Source organism: Halichondria panicea, chromosome 15 (assembly GCF_963675165.1).
Source record: "Halichondria panicea chromosome 15, odHalPani1.1, whole genome shotgun sequence".
Classification (NCBI taxonomy): domain Eukaryota; kingdom Metazoa; phylum Porifera; class Demospongiae; order Suberitida; family Halichondriidae; genus Halichondria; species Halichondria panicea.
Window position 1 is genome coordinate 4840885 of NC_087391.1, and position 27715 is coordinate 4868599.

Genomic DNA, 27715 nt, shown 5'->3' on the forward strand with positions numbered 1-27715 from the left:
CCCCCCCTCCGTCCCCCTAGTAATTTTCTCTGGACTAAAGCTTCGTGTAGCTATGACTTGTGTGTGTATGCAGGATGCACTATTTGTGATTACTCTCTCTCTATCCAGTGTCTGACTCTGTGGGACCCAGTGAACTGTGAGCTGAGGAAGACTCTCTGCAACCCTTTCAAGAGTGGAGACTATTGGTGAGCTAACAATGACACTGTAGTGTACACACATGGAGTATTTAGTGTACTTGTAAATTGTTTTCGTAAGTGTGTGATGTTGGGTACCTGTATATGCCAACCTTTGGTCTGTGCAAAGTACTGTCTCTTATTCAATCTCATAATGTTGAAGGCTAGCAGCTACTCTTTCATGGACTGTAAGCTCATTATTTGTTCCTCTTGTGTGTCTATAGGTGTATGGTGTTTGGTCATAAGAGCTCTTCCCAGTATCTCGTGACAGCCTCAGAGACTCACCTCCAAGTCTGGGACCTCCTCTCTTGCTCAGGTGAGCATAGAGTGTGGTGATACAGTATCACTAAGCTATAGTGTTATGTTTTAGTAGCTACGTTTAAGCTGTAAATACACTGTCCATACATTTGCCAGCAAATATTTCCTTTTTAGCCAAAGAATAGAATACCTTGTGAGCATATAGTCTACCAAGGTCACATGTATGTTGTGTGCTCTGTTGTTATTGAGTTTGTGTGCTTTCTTATCCAGTTCTGTGGTGTGTGAAGACCAGAGTGTGCTCCATGGTATCTGATCCTCTGAGTCAACTCACAGCTGTGTTTGTGCCCTCAGGGAATGACCCACCATCCACACATTGTGGGTGGCTGTGCATGCCACATCTCAAGGAGTCCTGACAAGTTTTTGCATAATTATGGTTTCTTAGCTAGGCATTGTACAATTGTGATTTTGGCCAAGTCTCATTCCTAACAAATTTCACGTATGTATTAAGTCTTAAATGATATTGCTTGTTTAGAATGGTCTTCATAAATGTGTACCTGATTGACCCCCCCCCCCCCCACACACACAGTGTACCTGATTGACCCCCCCCCCCACACACAGTGTACCTGATTGACCCCCCCCCCACACACACACACACACACACACACACACACACACACACAGTGTACCTGATTGACCCCCCCCACACACACACACACGCACACACACACAGTGTACCTGATTGACCCCCCCCTCACACACACAGTGTACCTGATTGACCCCTCCTCCCCTACACACAGTGCACCTGATTGATCCACTCAATTGACCGTACATCACTCTGTGTGCTCGGGGCAAGTGCTGGGGGCGTATTTCTACCTCTTCAGTCAGGGGGTTACATCCACACTGTACTTTATGGACAAGGCACAGGTCAGTACCATACAAGTGATCTTAGGAACAATAATTATTGTTTGTAGGTTAGTTTTGTTGCTTCAATAAAATGCATGGTCCTTCTGTTCCTTTGAGGCATCTGCCTGTAGGAGACTGTGTAACCATGGTCCTTTCGTTTGTATAAAACAATACTTACAGTGATATTATTTCCATACCATGGGGTGGACTGCCGTGTGTGTGTGTGTGTGTGTGTGTGCGTGCGTGCGTGCGTGCGTGTGCAGTCTTTCATTTATACACTGTGTTCACACATCACAAGCTAGTATAAAGAGTATGTATCACACCAATGTATTTCGAAAGCTATAGCTATGACTTGTGTGTGTATGCAAGACACACCTTAATGATTGTCTCTCTCTTTACCCAATATGTTCAGTGCCTGACTCTATGGACCCAGTGAACTGTGAGCTGAGGAAGACTCTCTGCAACCCTTTCATGAGTGGAGACTATTGGTGAGCTAACAGTGCCACTGTAGTGTACACACATGGAGCTTTGGTGTATTTAGTGTTTGCTTTTAATGAAAAATCTAATGTGCAGATGTTGAATACTTGTAGGCTAGCAGTACTTGTTTCATCGAATGTGAGCTCATTATCTGTTCCTCTTGTGTGTCCAGGGTTTCATACAGAGGGGGGGGGGGGGCGCCCTGGGATTTCCCATCCCCAGGAAAATTTCCCCCCCCTAGAAATTAATGATGTCATATTAAAAAAGTCTTTCTCCTTAAAATTTATACACAAAAAACCCAAATTGCATTTCAGATAACCATTCCTCAAAAAATGTTCTGGGAGGACCGAGGCTTGAAAAATAATAGGCTGATAGTTGAAACTTGTAGGTGATCTTCGAAGGCGATAAAAAACACTCTAATCCTTGATTTATAGTCTATTCATGATATCATTCTCGCTTCCTCAAAGTCATTACAGTAAAAGTTATATTTGTTTGCCGACATGCACTACCCTCTGTGGGTGATACTGGGGGGTGGGGTGGACTGCTCTCAGCCCATCTCTGTGTGTGGTGTTGGGGGGATCACAAACAGTGTCATATTCATACACTGTGCTTCACACAAGCTAGACAGTATAGGCTGAAGCCCCCCCTCCCCATCCTCCCCATTCTCCGCATCCTCCCATTTGGTTATGTAATGAAAGTTAAACGCGCCTTGCCAACCTCAGAGCCTGTATAAAGTTGTCAATAGGCTAGGGAGTACGTATATACCACACCTTATATCTTATATTTTGAAAGCTATCTGTGACTTGACATGTGTCTATGCGGGACGCACTGTTGGTGATTAATGATTGTTTCTCTCCCTCCCTCCCAATATGCAGTTCCTTCTCGCTATTCTGGCTCTCTAAAGTACGGCCACCTCGATCGATATATTGGCCATTTGATTTGGCACGGATTGCTATAGCTAGATGTTTATGGCACAAAACTCGCCCTGAAATGCGGCCACTCCTGCCCAAAACTAGGTTTTCATATGTTTATTACGGCCGGATAAGACGGTTTTGCAAACTGGATTGATGAACTCTGCACTGTAATCACTGCTTGTGACACTATACCCTCCGTGGGTGTGATACTGGCATGGGGGTGGACTGCCCTCGACCCATCTGTATGTGTGTGTGTGTGTATGGTGTAGACATGCAGTCTTTCATTTATACACTGTGCTCACACATCACAAGCTAGTATAAAGAGTATGTATCACACCAATGTATTTTGAAAGCTATAGCTATGACTCATGTGTGTATGCAAGACACACCTTAATGATTGTCTCTCTCTTTACCCAATATGTTTAGTGTCTGGACCCAGTGAACTGTGAGCTGAGGAAGACTCTCTGCAACCCTTTCAAGAGTGGAGATTATTGGTGAGCTTAACAGTGCCACTGTAGTGTACACATGGAGCTTTGGTGTATTTAGTGTTTGGTACCTGTAAGCTAACTTTTCCTTTATGCAAAATACTGATGTGGAGATGTTGAATACCTGTAGGCTAGCAGCTGCCGTATAGCTGTACCTTACTTCATCGATCAGGTACAAATATTGAATACGGCTAGTAGCTTCTTTTTTTCATGGAATGTGAGCTCAATATTTAATTTGTTCCTCTTGTGTGTCTATAGGTGTATGGTGTTTGGTCATAAGAGTTCTTCCCAGTATCTCGTGACTGCCTCAGAGACTCACCTCCAAGTCTGGGACCTCCTCTCTTGCTCAGGTGAGCATAGAGTGTGGGGATACAGTATCACTAAGCTAATACAGTGTTATGTGTTAGTAGCTATACATGTACATTAAAGCTATGGGTAGTACGTACATACACTGCGTACATTTGCCAGCAAGTACATTCAGTTGTTGAGCTAAAGAATAGAAGACCTTGTGAGCATAATCTACCAAGGTCACATGTATGCATTCATTCTTCCAGCTGTTGTTATTGTGTGCTCTGTTGTTATTGAGTTTCTCTCTTATCCAGTGCTGTGGTGTGTGAAGACCAGAGTGTGCTCCATGGTATCTGATCCTCTGAGTCTCACAGCTGTGTTTGTGCCCTCAGGGAATGACCCACACATTGTCATTGTGGGTGCATGGCTGCTGTGCGGGTGAACATCTCATACCAGAGGAGGCACGACAGATGCGGTGCAGCTCAAGCAATTAGCCTCTGATTACACTCAGCAAAAACATACGAGGTGGGCAGATAATTGCTAGAGCTTCACTGCGCCTGTCGTACCTCCTCTGTTGTCTTATCTCTTTGGAGAAGTTTTTGTGGTATTTGCTTAATTATGGTCTCTTACATGTGACACACACATGCATAGTCTCCATGCAACTATCATGTCTTTCCTAGAAGATGAGCTACTAACGCATACATCGTTGTGATAATTGCTTGTTTGGAATGGTCTCCCCAGTTTATAACAAATATGTACCTATAATGGACCCCCCCCCCCACACACACATAGCTGCATTGATAGTTTTGTCAGTATATATAGCTGTGTTGTTTTTTCTCTCCGTAAGCTGCTTGGTCCTTTTGTTCTTATAAAGTGTTAGCATGCAATTCTCCCAATGGTCAGATGCATGTACTGTGTGTATGTGTGTGTGTGTTGTATGGTCGAAGGCATAAAGGCTATATATATATAGCAGCTACATTACTTGTTTCATGGAATGTAAGCTCATTATTTGTTCCTCTTGTGTCTATAGGTGTATGGTGTTTGGTCATAAGAGCTCTTCCCAGTATCTCGTGACAGCTTCAGAGACGCACCTCCAAGTCTGGGACCTCGTCTCTTGCTTAGGTGAGCATAGAGTGTGGGGATACAGTATCACTAAGCTAATACAGTGTTATGTTTTAGTAGTTATACATGTACATTAAAGCTGTGGGTAGTACGTACATACACTGTGTACATTTGCCAGCAAGTACATTCGTTGTTGAGCTAAGAATAGAAGACCTTGTGAGCATAATCTACCAAAGTCACATGTTGTGGTGTGTGAAGACCAGAGTGTGCTCCATGGTATCTGATCCTCTGAGTCAACTCACAGCTGTGTTTGTGCCCTCAGGGAATGACCCACTATTCACACATTGTGGGTGGCTGTGTGGGGGGGGGAACATCTCATACCATACCATGCATATTGTCCTATATTGCTAAGAGTCCTGACAAGTTTTTGCATACCAAATAAACCTCACCCCCTCACACACACACACACACACACACACACACACACACACACACACACACACACACACACACAGTGTACCTGATTGATCCACTCAACTGGCTGTACATTAATCTGTATGCTCGGGGCAAGTGCTGGGGGGCGTGTTCCTACCCCCTCAGTCAGTTTATACAACAGAGGTTAGTACAGTGTGTGACTAATAGGCATTGCTATACATATCATAATTATACGTCACACGAACTGTTTTATTACACTGAATGTGCTACTTTTGCTACAGGTTCTACGGTACACCACAAGTTGAACAGCACTTCCAAACCATCACTCTCTCTACTCAGTGCCCCTCCCCACGCCCTCCCCCCAATGCCCTCCCTCTGTCTCCCGTTCCTCCAGTCACTGTTACCACATCGGCAGGGTCTAAAGGTCACCTCGATGAAGACAAATCATGGTCGAGAGTGAGGTCAGAGGACAAAGGTCAGCCAGAAGTGGGTGTGGCCTCTAGTAAAGCTAGCAATGTGATGGAAGGGGACATTGAGTGTAGAGACTTGGAGGTCAAGAACTATGACTGACTGGCTAGTAGAAATACTCAGAATAATGTGATATTTTGTGAACCAACATTAATTTTCATTATAATTCATGATAAAACTAGTGTTCAAGCTGGCGCTGTGCTAATGCCTCTCGCCATGTTTTTGCTTTCGCTTAAAGTATTAGAGTGTTATCTATAATGAATTTTATATTAAAGTTAGCTTGTCTATATAAAGTCACTGAGAAGAAAAGACTTATTTACATGCATCTATTGTTGTTATTTATTGTATTATGTGGCTTACCAGGACCTCAAGAAAGAAGAAAATTGATTCTTCCAGGATCTGTAGTTCAGTGTATATAATATCTAAGAAGAAAAGACCTGTGTACATGCATATTGTTATCTATATTGTTATATGTTTTGTGGCTTACCAGGCCCTCAAGACAAAGATGATTCTGCCAGGAGGATCTGGATCCTTATTTTCTCACACATGGGGAATGAGCGCGCATGCGCATTACATCCACTAATTAAAGGGTGTGTCCAAAGAGATCAATTTCACAAATGGCTACTGCTAGCTAGCTGTTTTAACAGATATTTTCTGAGTATTGTAGCGAAAAAAGCTAGCGCTTTAGTGCAAGGCTAACTCATATGTTGAATAGAAAGTTTGTGCGGACAGATGATGCTATGAAAGATTCTGAAAAGACTGCAACAGCCTTCAATGTGAGTCGAACTAACCATAACTCGAGAAAGAAGCTTTAGTTTGCTAATCCACGAATCAAAATCCAAGAGAACGTGGCTAGAAGCCTATAGAAGCTGTTAGTTTTCGTCGCATTGCAACCGTTGAGCAGTTATAGCTGGAATACACACACACACACAGACAGACAGACACACACACAGTCAGCTTTACCGTATCCCTCGTGCGGCTACGCCTCGAGGCATAATTATCATGGATTGATGTAGAACCAATCTATCAGTACATGTAGGTTTTTATGAGGGGTGAGTAGTGCCAAAAGGAGGATGTTTTTAGGAGGGGGGTGTTTGTTTGGTGGCGGCGGCATAACCTCGAAGGTGGCGGCGGCTTAACTTCGAAGGTGGCGGCGGCTTAATCTCGAATGTGGCGGAGGCTGTTTCCTTCTTCTATCTATGGTAGCGGCTGGTGTTTTTTGGCGGCATGAGAGTGTAGAGACTCTATCTACGGTGGCGGCGGCGGCTTAACCTCGAGGTTATGTCGGGTGTTTACTTGGTGGAGGCGGCTTAGCCTCGAATATATTAATGTGTGGATGTGAATAAGATAATGTTGGACCACTTGACCTTTAATTAACTAATTATTGGCAGACTACTTCTCAAGCTTGTTTTTAGTGTTTGGGAGGGATTGTGGAGTGGTCAAGACCACAGTTGCTCTAGCCCTGACCTGATATCAGGCTGCTCATGGTCTCGAGGCTAGCTAGCACAGGAGCAACCCTCTGTTTCTCTATTAGCTAAGGTCAAGTGGTTCTAACTTCACGGCTGGCCTTTACATTTTCGAGGCTAAGCCGCCGCCACCAACCACATTGCCGTCACCAACTGACACTCGCCGCCACCCTGGAGGTTAAGCCGCCGCCAACAACTGACACCTGCCGCCACCCTCGAGGTTAAGCCGCCGCCACCAAGTAAACACCGCCGCCTCCTAACACAGCAAATTCGTTTTCTTTTGGCACTATTCACCTCTCATAGGTTTTACCATAGATGTAGGAGAGAGGGATTGGAAACGGAAGTAGATTTCAATGTACTTTATGACCTCGATAAACATCCGCGCCTCGCTTAATGAGGGCTAATCTATTCCCCAGGAACTTCGCGGGTAACTGAGATTATTGCAAATCTAGGATTTTATGAGTTGTCACTAGTATTCTGTTAAGTTTTCCAGTATCCAGTGCAACTGTGCTTTATATAGATAGTGAATAACCATTATTCAAGCTCTATTTACCGTTGCAACTATCTTCTTCATTGAATTTAGGTAAGTTTAATCTTGTATTGTACACATTTATCCCTTTTTCTCTGAAATGATTAATGTTTAGGTCGTATACTTCAATATGCTTGTTGGTAAATCATGTGGTATCACCCCAAGCCAAAAAAAATTAGTCATACATCAGCTGGTAGAATTTAGTGCTAGAAAAAGTTGAATTAAAGAGCACCACTAAAGATCCCTTTTTTGGGAATACGCTAAGCGTTACAGAAATTTTAATTTTAGGCATACATTCCCTTATGATTGGTGATCACCCCAAGAGCATTAGTTTTGGATCAGGTGGATGTATAGCTTTTGTGTGCATGAATGTGTAGTCACCTATTTTTACCTCATAATTGTTATTGGCCCGGTAGTAGATTGTGGTGAAGGGCCTGTAGGCCCGAGATATTTAACTACTACAAATGCTGTTTCATCTATATTTTATATAGCAATACCTCGCAAGCCAAAACTTACTGAGTACGCTGAAGAAAAGAAGACAGAAGAATACCCCTCCTCTCTACACCCCTACACGTCACCGCCCTCGTAAATGTTATCGGCTGTTCCGGCTATATATACACCCTTGTATACCTCACCAGCTTCTCTCCATCTAAGACTGTCTGATTAGAGTGCTAAACTAATCATAATTATAGCTGTATAATAATCATTTTTATCGTGTAAGTTTTTGTTAATGTTGTTCGGTTTGATCCCACTCGTTTTACACTTAGAAAGCAACTGCATGGCAGTGCTGTGGAGTGTTTTTGCTGTCTCCAAGTGTATGTAATTATACTTAATGAATTGGAAATTGAAATGTACGCTCACCAGCCTAGTATATATATATAGTACAATTGATTCATCAAAAGTGAAAACAATAAATTATTATTAAGAAAGTTACATGGTGTATTATGTATCTTGTCGTATGAATGATCATGGTTATTGCCTCAAACTAGTGGACTTCTTGATGGTTTTCTTTTTCATTTAATTAAGTTGGCAGCAAAAGAGAAGCCTCTGACAGTCACAAATATATTCACAATTTCGGGAACTAAGCATCCTCTGATGATTTTATATCTACTGTGAAACAAGTATCCAATACCACTAGCTCTGCACATTCTCCTTACTATTACCATGTACCACCAATGCACTGTTGTGTTGATTGTGTCTCTTTCCCTCTTCTTTCACCGCTTATGCAATGAGTTTTCCTCATTTTGAGGCAAGAAAAGAAGACAAGAAAGCGAGGCGCGGATGTTTTCCGAGGCCCACTTCCGTTTCCAATCCCTCTCTCCTAGCTCCTACATCTATGGTTTTACATAGGATTGGCAGTGGGTTTGCCCTTATTTAGCAATTATTTTGACTCATGTTCAAACTGTTCTATCTCTGCAGGGAAAGGCCACATCAAGGAACTGGCTAGACAGATAGTTTATTTAGCCTTTTCTCTCTTTGTATCTCTCATTTCATAATCCATGAACATTTTAATGAATGAATAATTATTGTCATTTTAAAAATTGCACTATTTCCACATTTCACCGCACTTTGTCTGACTGACTAAGTAAGTAAGTAAGTAAGTTTCTTGCCTAGCATTTGCTCCAAGTACAGCCATCTCCAGGACATTCAGGTCAATCAGGTGCAGCAGGCTTTTCCAGAGCCTGAGGTAGTCTCATGAATCAGCCGCCGCTCCTTTACGCGGCTGATTCATGTGTTGCGGCTTTTAATCACACTGTTCAGCTCTAGCTCCCTTTCTCTGACAGGCATGCTATATGCACTGGCTAGATATCATGCTCTTAAAATGGCTGTCATTTAATACTGATACAAATTCAACATATCAAGCAATAATTATTACTCATTACTATAATTAGCTATTAGTCCAGAGATATTCGAGAAGATATTTGATTAGTCCTGTCTTCTCTTCTCTTGAACTTCTGTACTGCCTCTTGACATTCCACTTATGCATGTCATGATACATAAACTGTACTGAAAAAGAAAGGGAATCCGACTAGAAAAACATTTGCAATGTTAAAAATTGCTAGGATTGGCCAGGGGAACCACAAAAAAGCGTGGAAACAAGAAATCAGACGAGAGCATAACTCCAATCCGTTACAACGTCATAAACATGTACAATACATAGTATATTAAATAATAGACTGTGTTCCAGATCCACCACATCATTCCATGCAGGTCACCAGTACGGTCCATGCATGCATGTTATACTACGCATGGATGGACTGTGTGTATACCTGTGCTCAACACTGCATGTATTAGGAACATTAATTCATCACAAATCATCATGATTATGTGCCCGCACATTCCAAAATGGATAAATATATAGGGATTGGTCATCACTCCACCAGTAAAAATTGCGTGGCATATTGGCTGGGAAAACATGGGAAAACTACCAGTACATGTGATTGACGTTGTAACGGATTGGAGTTATGCTCTCGTCTGATTTCTTGTTTCCACGCTTTTTTGTGGTTCCCCTGGCCAATCCTAGCAATTTTTCACATTGCAAATGTTTTTCTAGTCGGATAATAATAGGTTCTACATCAATCCAAAATTTATTTGGGACCATAATTTGGCATTTTTCGCCTTTGGACCATGGGCTATCCATGGTATTGGGCTGAAATTAGCAATTTCTTTGATTTTTCAAATATAACGATTGATGGTACCATTTGAAAGGTCTCTTCCCAGAAAAATAATCATAAAATTGTTGAGATTTATCGAGGGAATTCAAGTTATGACTGTTGAAAGATGTTCCAACTATAACAGGTGTAATATACCACGTGCTTTGTTCTCCAGAGCTGATGAGTTGAAGCGTCAGTACACTGGGGCCATTTGTGGGTTAGGTTTCGATGTGGACACACAGATGAGAGCATCTACAGTGAGCACGATATGGAGTTGAATAGCCTTGTTTTTTGGCCACTTTTGTCTGTTGTAACACTATAGCTCCTGGAATCGAAAGCTATAGAGTTTGCAATATGCTAATTATACATGTGTGTGTGTTGCAGCTGTACATGTTATTGTATGTAGTGGTCCTTTTCAATACTAGTACTATATAATTATAGCTACCTGAGGAGTCCTCCTTGTGAGCTAAAAAAGTGTGTGCAGATCTCTGTTTGTTAGCTATACTCTATGCATGACATTGTGTACAGCTCTGTGACATTATAACTACGTATATAATTATTCTCAGGCTAATTCTGAAGCCTCGTGACTCCATCACACCGTACCAAGGAGTGAGTGCAGGCTGGAACAAGGTGAGGAGGAGGGATATACTCAGAGTGGATACAGGGGAGACAGACGACTCCTCCCATCCTCTCTTCCCCCTACACCTCGGCATCAACATCTCTGAGGAGAGGATTGACCAGCAGAGGAGTGCTAGAGTACTGCTATTGAGGGAGGCCATCAAGGAACTACACAAGAAGACGTCAGAGTGAGTTTATTAAGGCAACATGGCATTTGGATATTTCCCATTATATATAGCAATCGATGTGTACTATATTATACATGCAGTGATTTGTTTATTTTTTTGGGCTGGCAACTCGCGGTATTCGTCCCCCAAAACGCACTACTATATCAGGTGACCTTTTTAGACCCAATACAACGAGGCAGCGAGCTCACACAAAGCATTATCTAATTTCCTCCCACCACAGAAAGTTTGAATCGGGGAAAAGATCGCCATCACAGACTGATTGGTAGTTTTAATTGTCTACAGCAAGTATCGATTATCCACATAATTATTTTATCCATGCAGTTGGTGATCTGCGGGTCGTTCTACCCTCAATACTTTAGCTAGCTGCCTCTGGAGGAGGAGGGTTGTGAGAAGACCATGTCCGGCCATGACCCAAAGACAACCATCATAGTGTGTGTGGGGGCTGATCATGGTGTGTGTGTGTGTGGGGGGGGCTTGATGGTGTGTGTGTGTGGGGGGGTGGGCTTGATGACTAGTGTGTGTTGTGGAATGATCTTTCTTACAAAATGATAATGCGATGCTATCTTTAATTCCCGGCACTTGTAGTTGTCAGCACTACCTCGTGATCCTGTAACCCACAGTGACCAGATCTTTCAGATGTTCAACTCTGCGGCAAGGGGAAAGCATTTCACTTCGAGACCTTCAAGTGAGAGCACAGAGACACACAATATCGTATAATCATAGATAATAGTAATTAGTTACTTACGTACATTGTAGCTATAGCTCTACAGTTAGTATACTGTATAGTCTATGCATGTTACGGAACATACTGTGTGTGTGCATGTACTGTCAATGCCACAGCCTCCAGCCCTTGCTCATATTTATTGTAACTAGTGCAGTATACTTGTATTTATAATGATATTCTCCATTACTTTGCCCCTCCTCCTCTCATGTTAGAGTGTTTGTTGAGTTTGAGAGACCTCACTCGCACTCCCGATCACAATCAGCTGACGCCCTCATTCTGGATGCTGTCCTCATCGCACTCAAACGCCGACAAGAAAGGAACAAGCTTGCCCTCTATATTGACGAGTCCCCTCTCCCCTCTTCACAGAGGAACGAGGACATCCCTGTAATTAGAGCTGAGGCACTGAAAGAGATGACGCTCCTGATGGTGGCACTAAGCAGATTGTCATCACTGAGGTATGTAATTGCACACTATTACAAAAGTAGTCATTTCCCACAAATGGAGGAGAACCAAAAGTGTTCCCCTCATCACACGGACACAGAGGACTGGACATTTTAGCCGCGGCCTTTATTCGAAAACGAGCCGCATGTAGTACTAATCCGGATGTGATATGCTATTAATTGCAGGGCAGTAATAATTATAGTACATCATACGATTAAGATCTATGGTTGCGCTCTGGCTTCTTTGATCTTTTGCTCAAACTAATTATAGTTATAGTCTACAATACGAGAATGCTATAGACAGTGTTCACTTGTAGTGTTCATTTATTTGTTCTCACGCTAAACTTATTAGTTAATATGCTAAAAGTTCTCAGCAAAAATTAATCATTTATTCCTTCACAATCACTTCAACTGATGTATATTTCCATGAGCTGAAGTCCCATGTTAGTAGTTCCGCCGTTATTATTGAAGCACATTCGTAGCTCAATGTCATCAGTAGTTGGAGTTGATAGAGTTTTCGTAAACCACGGAGGATTATTGTTATTGAAACATGTGTTGAGGCTCGACTGACCATCCCACAGTGCATTGTCAGGATAGAAACGATACCCACCATGTACATCATTGACCACACTATCACAAAAGTAATCATTTCCCACAAATGGAGGAGAACCATAAGTGTTCCCCTCATCACAAGGACAGCGCAAATCAGAGAAACCGTCACCACTGGTTCCATTAAAACGACCACTGGCAAACGTCCAGATATGTGTGCGCGGAGATTGCCCATGCGTGACACTGAGTCCATCAACATATGCAACATCGATAGTATTCCTACCAGCAGTATGGTATCCAACAAATGCGTTGTTGAATCCCCACCGATAACCTATTGCTCTCCCACACACCTTCCTGTATTGGACACCACTTACTGGAAACATAACAGATTCACAAACACCACCATCAATAGTCGTTAGTGGAAGACCACATGATCTTATCGAATAGTCTGTCAGTTGAAGTCCTTGAGGGCATTGTTGGTTGGGGTCGGTCATGTTAATGTAGGCCACTCTCGTCCATCCTGGTCCACCGCAAATGTCAGAAGTAGTTGGTGGGTCTGTGATCATTGCTGTTGGTTCACTGGTAGTGGAAGTTGTTGCTTCCATGGTTGATGTGGCTGCTGTTGGCATGCTGGTAGTTGATACTGGTGCACTTGCATTTCCTTCAGCATCTGCAACAGTTAAGAGACAGATTATTGCAGTTACATGCATGGATAGCAATATACACACTTGAGTCACTTTTGACTGTGAGTATTGTTACGTACTTACCCAGCAATTTGTCGGCAATAGTTTCCAGTGCTTCACGAATGTGTTTCAGCTCTGATAGAAGTGATTCACTAATCTTTGTTAGCTGTGTCTCAGTTTCACTGGAGCATTGGCTCCTAATATAGCAGGTGCTCGGTTGGTTCCAGGCTGACCCCAGACCAAGGAGGCAGCAAAATATTAGGAGTACAGAAGACATAGTTAGTAGTCTCCACAGGAATAGTGACAGTGTCGTACGTGTGATGATAATCAGTCGGATACGGTTTGCTGTAGCTCTGCACGTTTTATAGACTTAATTTGCACACTGAAACACCCACACGTAACATGACACTAGAGGTAATAGGACAATTCAATCAAGATTTCCGTGTTGTAATTATGATTTCCGTGAGATTTCTGCGTTGTATATATACACTAGATAATTAAAATTAAGATTTCCGTGTTTGTACTAGCTAGTGATATTTTTAATAAAATTCTTATATCGTATTACTAGAGAGAATCAAACATAATTATGTGAACTTTGCAAGCGTTAATCACTTCGCAAAAATATAATTCTCAAAAACTGCTGCTGGTAATGACACACGATCCTTGCCAGAACGCAATAGTTCGATCTCAAAGGCCACATTTTTCTGCTGATTTGACTAACTCATTTGCAAAAGTTTTTTAACCTGTAAATATTCGGCATGTGCATTAAGTGCGAGAAAACAGACAATGACCTTAGACCTTATGATGATTATTGTAATTGTATTGCTTATTTGACCTTTGTCAGTTTAAAGCCATGTTCCATACTGACCTATCCTGCAGTACATTGTTGCTGGCCACTTCTGGGCCCAGTTGGCCGACCAGGTTGCTACGACAAACATGAGACGGCTACTGGACAGTATCAACATGCATTTGTAGTCTGAAGCCGCTCCTTTGTCCCCCAGCCAATATAGAGGACATGTTCTGTCTTGCCCCTTTCTCTGAGAATTGGCTGTTTTATCGGGCAAAGGTCGTTGGTATGGAGGTCATCGAGGAGACAAGTGAGGTATGCACCACCCACACCCTCACCCTCACACCACCCACACATGCACCCTCACAAGTCATGCCCATGTGGTATTTGTGGACTATGGTAACGTGGAGATGGGGACCATTCAGAGCTCACCTTATGGCAAGTGGGCAGCTGAGGCTAACGACAGGTTCAAGCAACTCACAATGAGCAAATACCTCATGAATCAGGTGAAAATCTTTAAGGCAAAAAGCTGAAATACGTTACCATCCTAATTGACCTCAATTAAGTGTGTAGACTAGTGTACAGAGCCTATAATTATAGTGTGGTCCCACTGTGTACACTGTATATAGCTATATAGTCGTTGAAAAGTTTGCATTTCAAGTGAGGTGAAAAGGGTTGTTCTTATCAGCGTATTAATTTACATCAACTGTTTAGTTAGTCTTGCAAGCCAGATATTTCATCCCAGAGGTATCATCTGCACATGTGCAGCAGTCTAATTGACTGTTTACATTGATAAGTGGTTAGTAGTTACATGTGAAACCACATATTAGTTAATTGCCATGCAAATATGTATGCCTCGGTGCAGCACATGCGCAAGCGAGGTATACGGTAGTGTGTTGTGTGTGTGTCTATGTAGATGCTACAGCTGCTCAAGGATCCATGAGGAGATCAATGAAATTCAAGTAGTAAGAGGCTTCTAGTCATGTTTTCTAATTCGTGGAATAATGCTTCGTTCTCGAGTTTTTATTTATTTCAAATGTTATTGCAGCCTTTTCAGGCACAATTACGCTCTGATAATTTTCTCAAAAACTTTTTAACTACTCTTCCATAGCTTCCCATCGTAGGATTACTCTCTCGAAGTAACTACCATAATTATTACAGGTTACAGTATATAGCTTCGTTGGTGCAAATTTTCGTTCATGAAAGTATGCAATTGCATAATTATGAGTAAATGTGACAGATATGTGTGGTGGATGTGGTTGTTAGTAAGTTGTGATTGGGCATGCATATACATCAGAGTACTGTAAACTGTGTTGTTTAGCTATATGGCTATGATGACATATAGACTCTTGTTAATCCGGTCACCCTTAATTGGGATAGTGCAGCTTGGCCGGAATAGCGAGGTGATCGCATTTCAGAAAATAGTATGGCTGAAAAACGACCCTACCTCGAGTCTAATGACTCCTTTGCGGTTTGTCTCGATGACAATGAATCATTTTGCTCTCTATTTATGTGTAATCGAATTTCATTTGCCAAACCACACCCAAAACTTCATAATTATCTGGTCGTAATAAACGTATTAAAAAACCTAGTTTGGGGCAGCCATACAGTACTGCCCTGTATATACGGAATATAGCGAGTGGCCGCATTTCAGGGCGAGTTTTTGGCAGTAAACATCTAGCTAGCAATCTGCCAAACCAAATGGCCGGTAATAGAGGTGACCGTACTTCAGAGAGCCGGAATAGGGAGAGTCTACTGTAATACTCAGATGTCATATGCATAAGCTGATCACTAATGGCTGCATAATTACTGAAAGGTCACTAACAAGAAGACGAGTAGTCCGATTCAAATTCTAACAAGCTAATGAAACCAAACAATTTTAAGCTAAACAGATAAACTCAAGTATGAGATAAGTAGTTAGCACAGACATTATATAATGTCGTTATTTAGATGAAGCCAGTAAGTGTTTTTTCTTAGCTAGTAGACAGTGTAGTCCAATTGAACACACTTGTTATTGTCCAAGCAATAATTCACAAGTTTGTAGGCGGATTCGAGCCAAATGGTCTGTCTACTGATAGCTTCAGTGTCACTTCCGTCCGCATGGCGTTGCCATATTGTAACCTCAAAATATCTCCATGCTTTGTTTTGGCCTCGATTGAAAACCAGAAATCGCTTCCATTCTGGGCGTGTGGAATTAATGTGAGGTGTACAGTCTTTAATTCGAACATTATCAATATTCACTGCTTCAACACAAGCAAAGTATTCACCGTTTGGAAGCCCCTCTGCGTAATGTATAAATAAAAGCAGAAATACCATTTTTTGTATTTGTTTATGCACTTCATAGCACTTGTACATCTTGTTGATTTGTCGAACGTCTCCCTCACTGAGGTGTTGTGCCATTCCGAGTTCAGGTTCCCCCTGTGTTTCGTACACTACTGGATTGTTAACGGTGATAGTCTTCAAACGTGTCTTCAAACGTGACTCATCAATTGAAAACGCTGTGTCATGATAGTGCATGATAGAACCATAGTCATAGACTTCGCCCTGATAGTCCACTTTAGTGCGCTTACTAAATTGATGATGTGTTAGAGTATTGTTTTCCATATTTTCCCAGTGTATTGTTATGTATCAGTCTCTATATCTGGTCTGCTTTGCTCGTGCCAGAAACCAATGGCATGACCAATCTCGTGAAGAATGGTTGCATGCTCGCGACATCCCAATCCAAGATTGATGATTTGTATCCTTTCTCGCGATTTGCCAACAGAATTCGAAGAGCAGTCTCCGAAATTAAAATCTGTAAACTCGATATAATCGCCGTTGATTACTTCCATAAATTTCAAGCAAGTTCTTGTCTCATACTCTTCTATTGCCTCATGAATGAACCGCTTTACCTTAGGTGATACAAATCTGTATATACGATATCGTACCACCCCATCAGGCCATTGCTTGTCACGTGCAGCTCCCTGCTTCCTGGCCTAGGAAAATACAAATTCGGATGCATGTATGTATTCTTGTGAATTAGCATTGTAAGATGTAAGCCTGAATTACTGCTGCAGCCCAATGCATGCAATGCAGCATGCATTAATTTTATATGCACGATTAGATCAACAATGTACTTAAGTCAATATCGCTATCATGCATATTTCAATACTGCATGCCACGATAAGTATTGTGAAATCTTACTTTTAAAGCATTAGCTGATCCATATATGCCTCCTTAATCTCGTCCGGTGGAATGTTGAGGTCACCTTCAAATAAGTTAGAATCGTACAAACCGTCAGCTCTGGCTCGATCCTCATCCTCTAGAAAGACCGTTGCAACTTCTTCTATCTGTGCAAGAGCATTTTGTATCAACCTAGCATTCAGAGCAACTGGTAGAAGCAGCAGGAACGCAATAGTCAGCAGCTTTCTCATGATTGCATGCAGTCAGCGTGCATTAGCCGTTGCTCTCTCTTTTATACAATCTGTAATCTGACTGTCTGCCTTAGAGCATTCCACTCAGACAATGTTATTCATACCACCTTAATGGTTCACTCATCGAGAGTAATCGTCTTAGAGTAATCCTAAGCTATATGGAAGCTTATAGTCTTTGAGTCACTCATTAGAGAGTATAATCCTACACACATGGGAAGCAATGGAAGATTACACTATCAAAAAAGTTCCCATAGCCTAGTAAATGTGACACTCTATGATGGTTGATATATAGATACTGCTGTCAGTAGGACACCCAGCACGAGTGCAACATGCAATAACTAACTTGTTACCCAATTATGACGTCGGTATAAGTTTTTCGTTTTTCCCAATTCTAATAAAATCATGCATGTGTTTTGAGTGAGTTTTGCACAACAAGTGCAAAGGGACCTAGCCTATAAAACGGACCAATTGAGTTATTGGTTGGGAGGGTGGGTCATAACTTAAAAAGCAGATTTCATCCACTGCATTCACACACAGTGCAACATGCCATGCAATACAATTGTGGTTGCTATATGGTAGCTATGGTATAGTGATGCAACATGCCATATAAAGAGCACTGGGTTTTAGGAGCACTGGGTTTTAGGCCCTGATAAATATGCTCGGAATAATTTTAGGTGTCAAATTGGGCAACAATGTCCATTTTTAGTTTTGCATAACGATATTCTCATGGCAAAAATGGCTGAAGGTGCATGAATATTAAATAATTATTATGGATCACTTCAAGATAACAATAATTATATATTAATTATATGGCTTGTGTCGTTGTGTGTAGCCTCGATCCCTGTAGTTTTTCACCTAACTGTTATAAAAGCGAAAACTCAGCCTGGGATTGAGGCTATGTTGTGTGCTGTGTTTTTGTCTACGTCTTATAATAATTTTTTGGGGGGATAATCAGATTTTTATGAGAATAATCGGATTTTTTATGAGGCACATTTTTTAAGAATTAAAGAATAGAATAATGGGTGAAAAAAAGCATAATTTATCAGGGCCTACTGGGTTTGCCTTGATCTGCCCACTCACTGGGCAACAAATACTGTAATCTCGGTTTCATAAAACATTGACCATAATTATACATGTAGATAAACTCTTTTCGCATGCCGCAACGTATAGCCTCGATCCCAGGCCGAGTTTTCGCTTTTATAACGGTTAGGCGAACAACTAGTCTCCATCAGGAGCACCTCGTACCTGCATGCAGTCAGCGTGCATTGACTGTGCCTTAGTTACTCTCTCTTTTATACAATCTTACTGGACTGACTGTCTGCCATATACGTATTCCACTCAGCAATTGTTATTTGCCTGTTGTTATTTGATCCTCTGAGAGTAATCCTACACATGGTCGAAGTATATATATATATATATGGAAGATTAGTTATAACAGCTACTTGTTTCATGGAATGTAAGCTCATTATTTGTTCCTCTTGTGAGCTAACAGTGCCACTGTAGTGTACACACATGGAGCTTTGGTGTATTTACCTGTAAGCTAACTTTTGCTTTATGCAAAATACTGATATGCAGATGTTGAATACCTGTAGGCTAGCAGCTACCATATAGCTGTACCTTACTTCATCGATCAGGTACAAATATTGAATACCTATAATTATAGGCTATATAGTAGCTATTTGTTGTTTCATGGAATGTGAGCTCATTATTTGTTCCTCTTGTGTGTCTATAGGTGTATTGGTGTTTGGTCATAAGAGCTCTTCCCAGTATCTCGTGACAGCCTCAGAGACTCACCTCCAAGTCTGGGACCTCCTCTCTTGCTCAGGTGAGCATAGAGTGTGGTGATACAGTATATCATTATTTGTTGTTGCATACCTTGCCGTTATCACGTGACTGCAATGGCATCAATGCACTGAATTTGTGTAGTGATTCGTGCACACATGTCAAACCTCCTCTGACTTTGCAGTGTTAATATCTATTATCACATTACTAAAATTATACAACACACTTTGTTGCCACAAAAGATTGTCACAGTGGTACAAACATATTTATATACACTATTATATTTTAGCTAAATACTGGGGTTAAAAACTAAGCATTATATGTATACGTTTATTGGTACAAACTCCTAATGTTAAACCATTATCACTTCGTCCTGTATAATTACTGGCTCGATTCTGCTGACGACTCTTCCTCTGAGGAAGAGACAGACAATTCGGACATCTCTGAACTAGTCTCACTCATGTTTTGCATTGTTTCTTGCATAGATAAGGACATGCTTGCCTCGTCCTGAACTGTAAAAGAGCTTGTTTCTTCATCTGAGCCTGATGAAGAGTACTGAGATGATGGTGTAGGAGGATACATTCTGAACTCTATTTCTGCCTTTAGAGTCTGAAACTCGTGTTTCAATATAGCATGTCGGTCAGTTATTTGGCCTGACAAGGATTGAAATGGGGCGTAGAAAGGTTGTGGATTGATTCGTTCTCTAAACATCTTATCCACTCAATGAAAGTTTGTTTTTCTTCGTCTACAGGGACTTTGGCGATATATAGGACCAGTTTGTTTTTCACTCCGTCAAACCTCTTTTTTTCATGAACTCCGTAATCCTCTCTTGGCATTCAGTGGAGGGCACCTTTGCACATACCAGTACGAGGCACTTTCTGATGGATACCCATGACGAGGGCATATTAGTTGTCATTTCGTGTATCTTTACCTCGACTGGAGAATCTCCTAGGTTATATCCATCTCCGTTCATCTTAAATGGTTTTTCCCTAATCTCTGTTGGTCGTTTCTCACCCCTAGTTATAGCCGAGACTATGAGCTGGAGTAGTATCATTTGCCTATCACTTTCATCTATAAAGTGTCTCCGTTTGAAATCTGCCCTCAATCCTTTAATCACATTAGTCACGTGTGTAGTCCCGTTTTGAATGTTGTCAATTTGTCGGTTAACTCTCGCATCTTCGTTTTTTATAGTTTTCTTTTTTCGGCTGTTCATACTCCTTGTTCTACTTCTGAAATCACATCAATGGCTCTCAAAAAGACTCTAACATTTCGTATTTCGAGATCTTTTTTCCAAAAATCTAGTTTTCTTTCTGCCTCATCAGGTGAATAACCATCGCAATACAATCGTGCAATCTTGAGATTGAAGTGAATGGGCACACGGCATGAAGCGAAAAACTCTTGTAAATCTTCTCGACATTTGAAACAAGGGCTATAACTGATCAGCATTGTGACAGATAGAGCTTCGGGTGTGAATCTTCTAAGACATCTTCTGAGCCATTTTCGAGCGTTTTGAATAAGTGCTTGTTCTGCATGAAGTCCAGGATCAGATGTTTCTACAAATTTCTTTGTTAGAGGTGTATCACTTTCCTGTACCGTCAGTTCTAACTCACACGCAAGTCCAGTTTTATCCCGTTTATCCCGTTTATCCCAGAAACACTTTATAAATGCTGGATCAAAGCTGTCCGTCCTTTTAAAGTCTCTTAGCCTCAGGCTAGGGGTCAACTCATTGTGATCCCTGGTTATATATCCTTCAGCCATTGCTACAATTGTAGGTAAACAATTGCATGATTAGTCAGCATATTACATTATTTGGTGTTTGCCTTTTAATGCCTGCCATAGTAACATCCATATTCAGAGCATTGTATACTTATATTCATTGGTCTTACCTGAGTACCATTACCGTATAGCTGGTAATTTCCGGGGACAAAATATTCATGGTTTTCGTGGTTGGAGGTCTGACCACGAATACGTTACCCACAAATTAAGCGACCTTGCATGCCTACCTTTACCTGCAGTGCAAGCAGTAACCACGAAAATACTATCCATGACTAAATATTGCTCAACCACAAATGTTTTGTTCCCCGAAAATTACCAGCTATATGGTATATATATATGCGCCTGTACCACACTATTGATGATGCCTTCAGCTTGGCATGATTGTGGTACCCATTACGGTCTAACACACCATGTTTACGTAAAGCGGTGGGTGGGTGGGTGGGTGGGTGTGTGATTGCTGGATTCTGGGCTACTAGTAACTAAACCTAGATATATTATTGCAATGATATCTATAGGTATAGCTCCAAATTATTATTCTACAATGTACTTCACCGTGCTAGTATGGGGCGCCAAACGTTGCATAATAAGAAGTATCACTGTTTAGAAATTACTATTCTTTACACAATACCGTATCCTTTTTTAAACTGTTGTTGTATTAATTATAGCTATAGTCTACAATACGAGAATGCTATAGACAGTGTTCACTTGTAGTGTTCCTTTTATTTGTTCTCACGCTAAACTTATTAGTTAATATGCTAAAAGTTCTTAATCTTTTATTCCTTCACAATCGCTTCAACTGATGTATATTTCCATGAGCTGAAGTCCCATGTTACTAGTTCTGTCGTTATTATTATTGAAGCACATTCGTAGCTCAATGTCATCAGTAGTTGGAGTTGATAGAGTTTTCGTAAACCACGGAGGATTGTTGTTATTGAAACATGTGTTGAGGCTTGACTGACCGTCCCACAGTGCATTGTCGGGATAGAAACGATACCAACCATATACATCATTGACCACACTATCACAAAAGTAATCATTTCCCACAAATGGAGGAGAACCATAAGTGTTCCCCTCATCACAAGGACAGCGCAAATCAGAGAAACCGTCACCACTGGTTCCATTAAAACGACCACTGGCAAACGTCCAGATATGTGTGCGCGGAGATTGCCCATGCGTGACACTGAGTCCAGCAACATATGCAACATCGATAGTATTCAAACTTGCAGAATGGTATCCCCAGAATGCATTGTTGAATCCCCACCGATAACCTATTGCTCTCCCACACACCTTCCTGTATTGGACACCACTTACTGGAAACATAACAGATTCACAAACACTACCTCTAGTCGTTAGTGGAAGACCACATGATCTTATCGAATAGTCTGTCAGTTGAAGTCCTTGAGGGCATTGTTGATTGGGGTCGGTCATGTTAATGTAGGCCACTTTGGTCCATCCTGGTCCACCGCAAGTGTCAGAATCAGTTGGTGGGTCTGTGGTCATTGCTGTTAGTTCACTGGTAGTGGCAGTTGTTGCTTCGATGGTTGATGTGGCTCCTGTTGGCATGCTGGTAGTTGACACTGGTGCACTTGCATTTCCTTCAACATCTGCAACAGTTAAGAGACAGATTATTGTAGTTACATGTATGGATAGCAATACACACATTTTTTGAGTCACTTTTGACTGTGAGTATTGTTACGTACTTACCCAGCAATTTGTCGGCAATAGTTTCCAGTGCTTCACGAATGTGTTTCAGCTCTGATAGATATTCGAGTGACTCACTGATCTTTGTTAGCTGTGTCTCGGTTCCACTGGAGCATTGGCTCCTAACATAGCAGGTACTCGGTTGGTTCCAGGCTGACCCCAGACCAAGGAGGCAGCAAAATATTATGAGTACAGAAGACATAGTTAGTAGTCTCCACGGGAATAGTGACAGTGTCGTACGTATGGTGATAATCAGTCGGATATGGTTTGCTGTAGCTGTGCACGTTTTATAGACTTAATTTGCACACTGAAACATCCACACGTAACATGACACTAGAGGTAATAGGACAATTCAATCAAGATTTCCGTGTTGTAATTAAGATTTCCGTGAGATTTCCGCGTTGTATATATACACTAGATAATTAAAATTAAGATTTCCGTGTTTGTACTAGCTAGTTTATCGGGCAAAGGTCGTTGGTATGGAGGTCGTCGAGGAGACAAGTGAGGTATGCACCACCCACAACCTCACACTACCCACACCCTCACCCTCACACCACCCACACATGCACCCTCACAAGTCTATGCCCATGTGGGGTATTTGTGGACTACGGTAACGTGGAGGTGGGGAATACTGCATGGTGTACTGTGTGAGCTCTCCTCCAGTGACATAGAGCTCAATATGCAGGCCATCGAGTGTTTCCTCACCTCCGTCAAACCCACCATTCAGAGCTCATCTTATGGCAAGTGGGCAGCTGAGGCTAACGACAGGTTCAAGCAACTCACAATGAGCAACTACCTCATGAACCAGGTAAAAATCTTTAAGGCAAAAAGCTGAAATACGTTACCATTCTAATTGACCTCAATTAAGTGTGTAGACTAGTGTACAGAGCCTATAATTATAGTGTGGTCCCACTGTGTACACTGTATAGCTATATAGTCGTTGAACAAGTTTTTGGCAGTAAACATCTAGCTAGCAATCCGTGCCAAACCAAATGGCCGGTAATAGAGGTGGCCGTACTTCAGAGAGCCGGAATAGGGAGAGTCTACTGTAATACTCAGATGTCATATGCATAAGCTGATCACTAATGGCTGCATAATTACTGAAAGGTCACTAACAAGAAGACGAGTAGTCCGATTCAAATTCTAACAAGCTAATGAAACCAAACAATTTTAAGCTAAACAGATAAACTCAAGTATGAGATAAGTAGTTAGCACAGACATTATATAATGTCGTTATTTAGATGAAGCCAGTAAGTGTTTTTTCTTAGCTAGTAGACAGTGTAGTCCAATTGAACACACTTGTTATTGTCCAAGCAATAATTCACAAGTTTGTAGGCGGATTCGAGCCAAATGGTCTGTCTACTGATAGCTTCAGTGTCACTTCCGTCCGCATGGCGTTGCCATATTGTAACCTCAAAATATCTCCATGCTTTGTTTTGGCCTCGATTGAAAACCAGAAATCGATTCCATTCTGGGCGTGTGGAATTAATGTGAGGTGTACAGTCTTTAATTCGAACATTATCAATATTCACTGCTTCAACACAAGCAAAGTATTCACCGTTTGGAAGCCCCTCTGCGTAATGTATAAATAAAAGCAGAAATACCATTTTTTGTATTTGTTTATGCACTTCATAGCACTTGTACATCTTGTTGATTTGTCGAACGTCTCCCTCACTGAGGTGTTGTGCCATTCCGAGTTCAGGTTCCCCCTGTGTTTCGTACACTACTGGATTGTTAACGGTGATAGTCTTCAAACGTGTCTTCAAACGTGACTCATCAATTGAAAACGCTGTGTCATGATAGTGCATGATAGAACCATAGTCATAGACTTCGCCCTGATAGTCCACTTTAGTGCGCTTACTAAATTGATGATGTGTTAGAGTATTGTTTTCCATATTTTCCCAGTGTATTGTTATGTATCAGTCTCTATCTGGTCTGCTTTGCTCGTGCCAGAAACCAATGGCATGACCAATCTCGTGAAGAATGGTTGCATGCTCGCGACATCCCAATCCAAGATTGATGATTTGTATCCTTTCTCGCGATTTGCCAACAGAATTCGAAGAGCAGTCTCCGAAATTAAAATCTGTAAACTCGATATAATCGCCGTTGATTACTTCCATAAATTTCAAGCAAGTTCTTGTCTCATACTCTTCTATTGCCTCATGAATGAACCGCTTTACCTTAGGTGATACAAATCTGTATATACGATATCGTACCACCCCATCAGGCCATTGCTTGTCACGTGCAGCTCCCTGCTTCCTGGCCTAGGAAAATACAAATTCGGATGCATGTATGTATTCTTGTGAATTAGCATTGTAAGATGTAAGCCTGAATTACTGCTGCAGCCCAATGCATGCAATGCAGCATGCATTAATTTTATATGCACGATTAGATCAACAATGTACTTAAGTCAATATCGCTATCATGCATATTTCAATACTGCATGCCACGATAAGTATTGTGAAATCTTACTTTTAAAAGCATTAGCTGATCCATATATGCCTCCTTAATCTCGTCCGGTGGAATGTTGAGGTCGCCTTCAAATAAGTTGGAATCGTACAAACCGTCAGCTCTGGCTCGATCCTCATCCTCTAGAAAGACCTTTGCAACTTTTTCTATCTGTGCAAGGGCATTTTGTATCAACCTAGCATTTAGAGCAACTGGTAGAAGCAGCAGGAACGCAATAGTCAGCAGCTTTCTCATAATTGCATGCAGTCAGCGTGCATTAGCCGTTGCTCTCTCTTTTATACAATCTGTAATCTGACTGTCTGCCTTAGAGTATTCCACTCAGACAATGTTATTCATACCACCTTAATGGTTCAATCATCGAGAGTAATCGTCTTAGAGTAATCCTAAGCTATATGGAAACTTATAGTCTTTGAGTCACTCATTAGAGAGTATAATCCTACACACATGGGAAGCTATGGAAGATTACACTGTCAAAAAAGTTCCCACCGCCTAGTAAATGTGACACTCTATGATGGTTGATATAGATACTGGACACCCAGCACGAGTGCAACATGCAATAACTAACTTGTTACCCAATTATGACGTCGGTATAAGTTTTTTCGTTTTTCCTGCAATTGTAATAAAATCATGCATGTGTTTTGAGTAAATTCATTAGTTTTGCACAACAAGTGCAAAGGGACTTAGCCTATAAAACGGACCAATTGAGTTATTATTGGTTGGGAGGGTGGGTCATTATAACTCAGATTTCATCCACTGGCAAGTCTGCATTCACACACAGTGCAACATGCCATGCAATATAATTGTGGTTGCTATATGGTAGCTATGGTAGTGATGCAACATGCCATATAAAGAGCACTGGGTTTTATAGGCCCTGATAAATATGCTCAGAATAATTTTAGGTGTCCATTTTTGGTAAAGATCATTACATTAAGTTTTGCATAATGATATTCTCGGTGCCGAATAGTAAATAATTATTATGGATCACTTCAAGCGTATTAATTATTAATTAGGCTTGTGTCGTTGTGTGTAGCCTCGATCCCTATAGTTTTTCACCTAACTGTTATAAAAGCGAAAACTCAGCCTGGGATTGAGGCTATGTTGTGTGCTGTGTTTTTGTCTACGTCTTATAATCACATTTTTGGGGAATAATCAGATTTTTATGAGAATAATCAGATTTTTTATGAGGCACATTTTTCAAAGAATTAAAGAATAGAATAATGGGTGAAAAAAAGCATAATTTATCAGGGCCTACTGGGTTGCCTTGATCTGCCCACTCACTGGGCAACAAACACTGTAATCTCGGTTTCATAAAACATTGACCATAATTATACATGTAGATAAACTGTTTTCGCATGCCGCAACGTAGCCTCGATCCCAGGCCGAGTTTTCGCTTTTATAACGGTTAGGCGAACAACTAGCTGGGATTGAGGCTAGCCGCAACGACGCTGAAATGTCAAGATCATTTAATGTGCCTCCTTTATTCCAGCTGCAATGGCTTATATTCCCACCATGCATGCAGTTAGTCTATATACTAAACACGTGCGCTAGGAGGCGGTTGGTAATATGGCCATGCAGACGGAAAATATAAATACAGGAATGGTGCAAAAGAATGGGAAATGATCCGATTATGAGATTTGGTATCCCAATTCCAATTCATTTGTGTCCGATTCATTTTGCCATTCACATTCATAATTATGCAGAGGTCAGTCAGTGTGTGTGTAACCATAGATGTAACTAACAGGATTTTTTATGTAACGTAACTCGCAAGTCATCACTGCATATATGCAAACTGTCATATGGTGTTTTACAATGTGCTACTCTTGCTACAGGTTCTACAGTACACCACAAGTTGAACAGCACGTCCAAACCATCACTCTCTCTACTCAGTGCCCCTCCCCACGTCCTCTCCCCAATGTCCTCCCCCCAATGCCCTCCCTCTGTCTCCCGTTCCTCCAGTCACTGTTACCACATCGGCAGGGGTCTAAAGGTCACGAGGAGGAAGACATGGCCGAGAGTGAGTTCGGAGGTCTGCGTTCAGAGGACGAAGGTCAGCCAGGAGTGGGTGTGGCCTCTAGTAAAGCTAGCAATGTGATGGAAGTGGACATTGAGTGTAGAGACTTGGAGGTCAAGAACTATGACTGGCTAGTAGAGCATTTCAGAATGATGTGATATTTGTGTGAACGAAGCATTCTTAACAATAATAGTCTACATGATGTGAATTATTGTAACGCTATTCTGAACATTAAACTTTAGCAGTGTAGCTATTATGGTACATCGTTTAATGATCATCAGGAGTGCCTATATATACATGATAATAATTAATGCTAAATCAATAAACACTATAATTATAAGGATTGTTTGGCTGTTATGTCGTCAATTCAAACTTGATGCGGACAAATCGTCTCCATTCCTATATTCTCTTGGATAGCTAGTTTGTTATTAATCCACCTGACATTTTCTACTGTTGATCAAC

The 27715-nt window shown here is 41.4% G+C and overlaps 3 protein-coding genes across 16 annotated transcripts; 1 reads left to right on the forward strand and 2 right to left on the reverse strand.

Annotated features, from left to right (window-relative positions):
* Positions 1–847: 847 nt before the first annotated feature.
* Positions 848–27571, forward strand: LOC135348484 (uncharacterized). Of its 14 annotated transcripts, none has more exons than XM_064546709.1 (10): positions 848–1355; positions 1747–1822; positions 2687–3049; positions 3152–3219; positions 3341–3382; positions 3469–3560; positions 3813–3936; positions 4529–4620; positions 5076–5178; positions 27072–27571. In XM_064546709.1, exons 6-10 carry the CDS (start codon positions 3473–3475, stop codon positions 27409–27411), a joined length of 747 nt encoding a protein of 248 aa, XP_064402779.1. In that variant the 5' UTR covers positions 848–1355; positions 1747–1822; positions 2687–3049; positions 3152–3219; positions 3341–3382; positions 3469–3472; the 3' UTR covers positions 27412–27571. The 14 variants fall into 14 exon arrangements, 8 of the variants coding, with proteins under 8 accessions (XP_064402779.1, XP_064402778.1, XP_064402777.1 ...); XM_064546708.1 differs by having other exon boundaries at positions 2687–2967; positions 3324–3382; XM_064546707.1 differs by having other exon boundaries at positions 2687–2967.
* LOC135348482 (uncharacterized) lies at positions 12299–13686 on the reverse strand. Its single transcript, XM_064546703.1, has 2 exons — positions 13399–13686; positions 12299–13301 (listed from the first exon to the last, which is right to left on the reverse strand). The coding sequence occupies exons 1-2, from the start codon at positions 13589–13591 to the stop codon at positions 12490–12492; spliced, it is 1005 nt and encodes a 334-aa protein (XP_064402773.1). The 5' UTR covers positions 13592–13686; the 3' UTR covers positions 12299–12489.
* On the reverse strand, positions 21676–23052 carry LOC135348481 (uncharacterized). The gene is made up of 2 exons (XM_064546702.1): positions 22777–23052; positions 21676–22676 (listed from the first exon to the last, which is right to left on the reverse strand). Exons 1-2 carry the CDS (start codon positions 22973–22975, stop codon positions 21865–21867), a joined length of 1011 nt encoding a protein of 336 aa, XP_064402772.1. The 5' UTR covers positions 22976–23052; the 3' UTR covers positions 21676–21864.
* Positions 27572–27715: the final 144 nt, after the last annotated feature.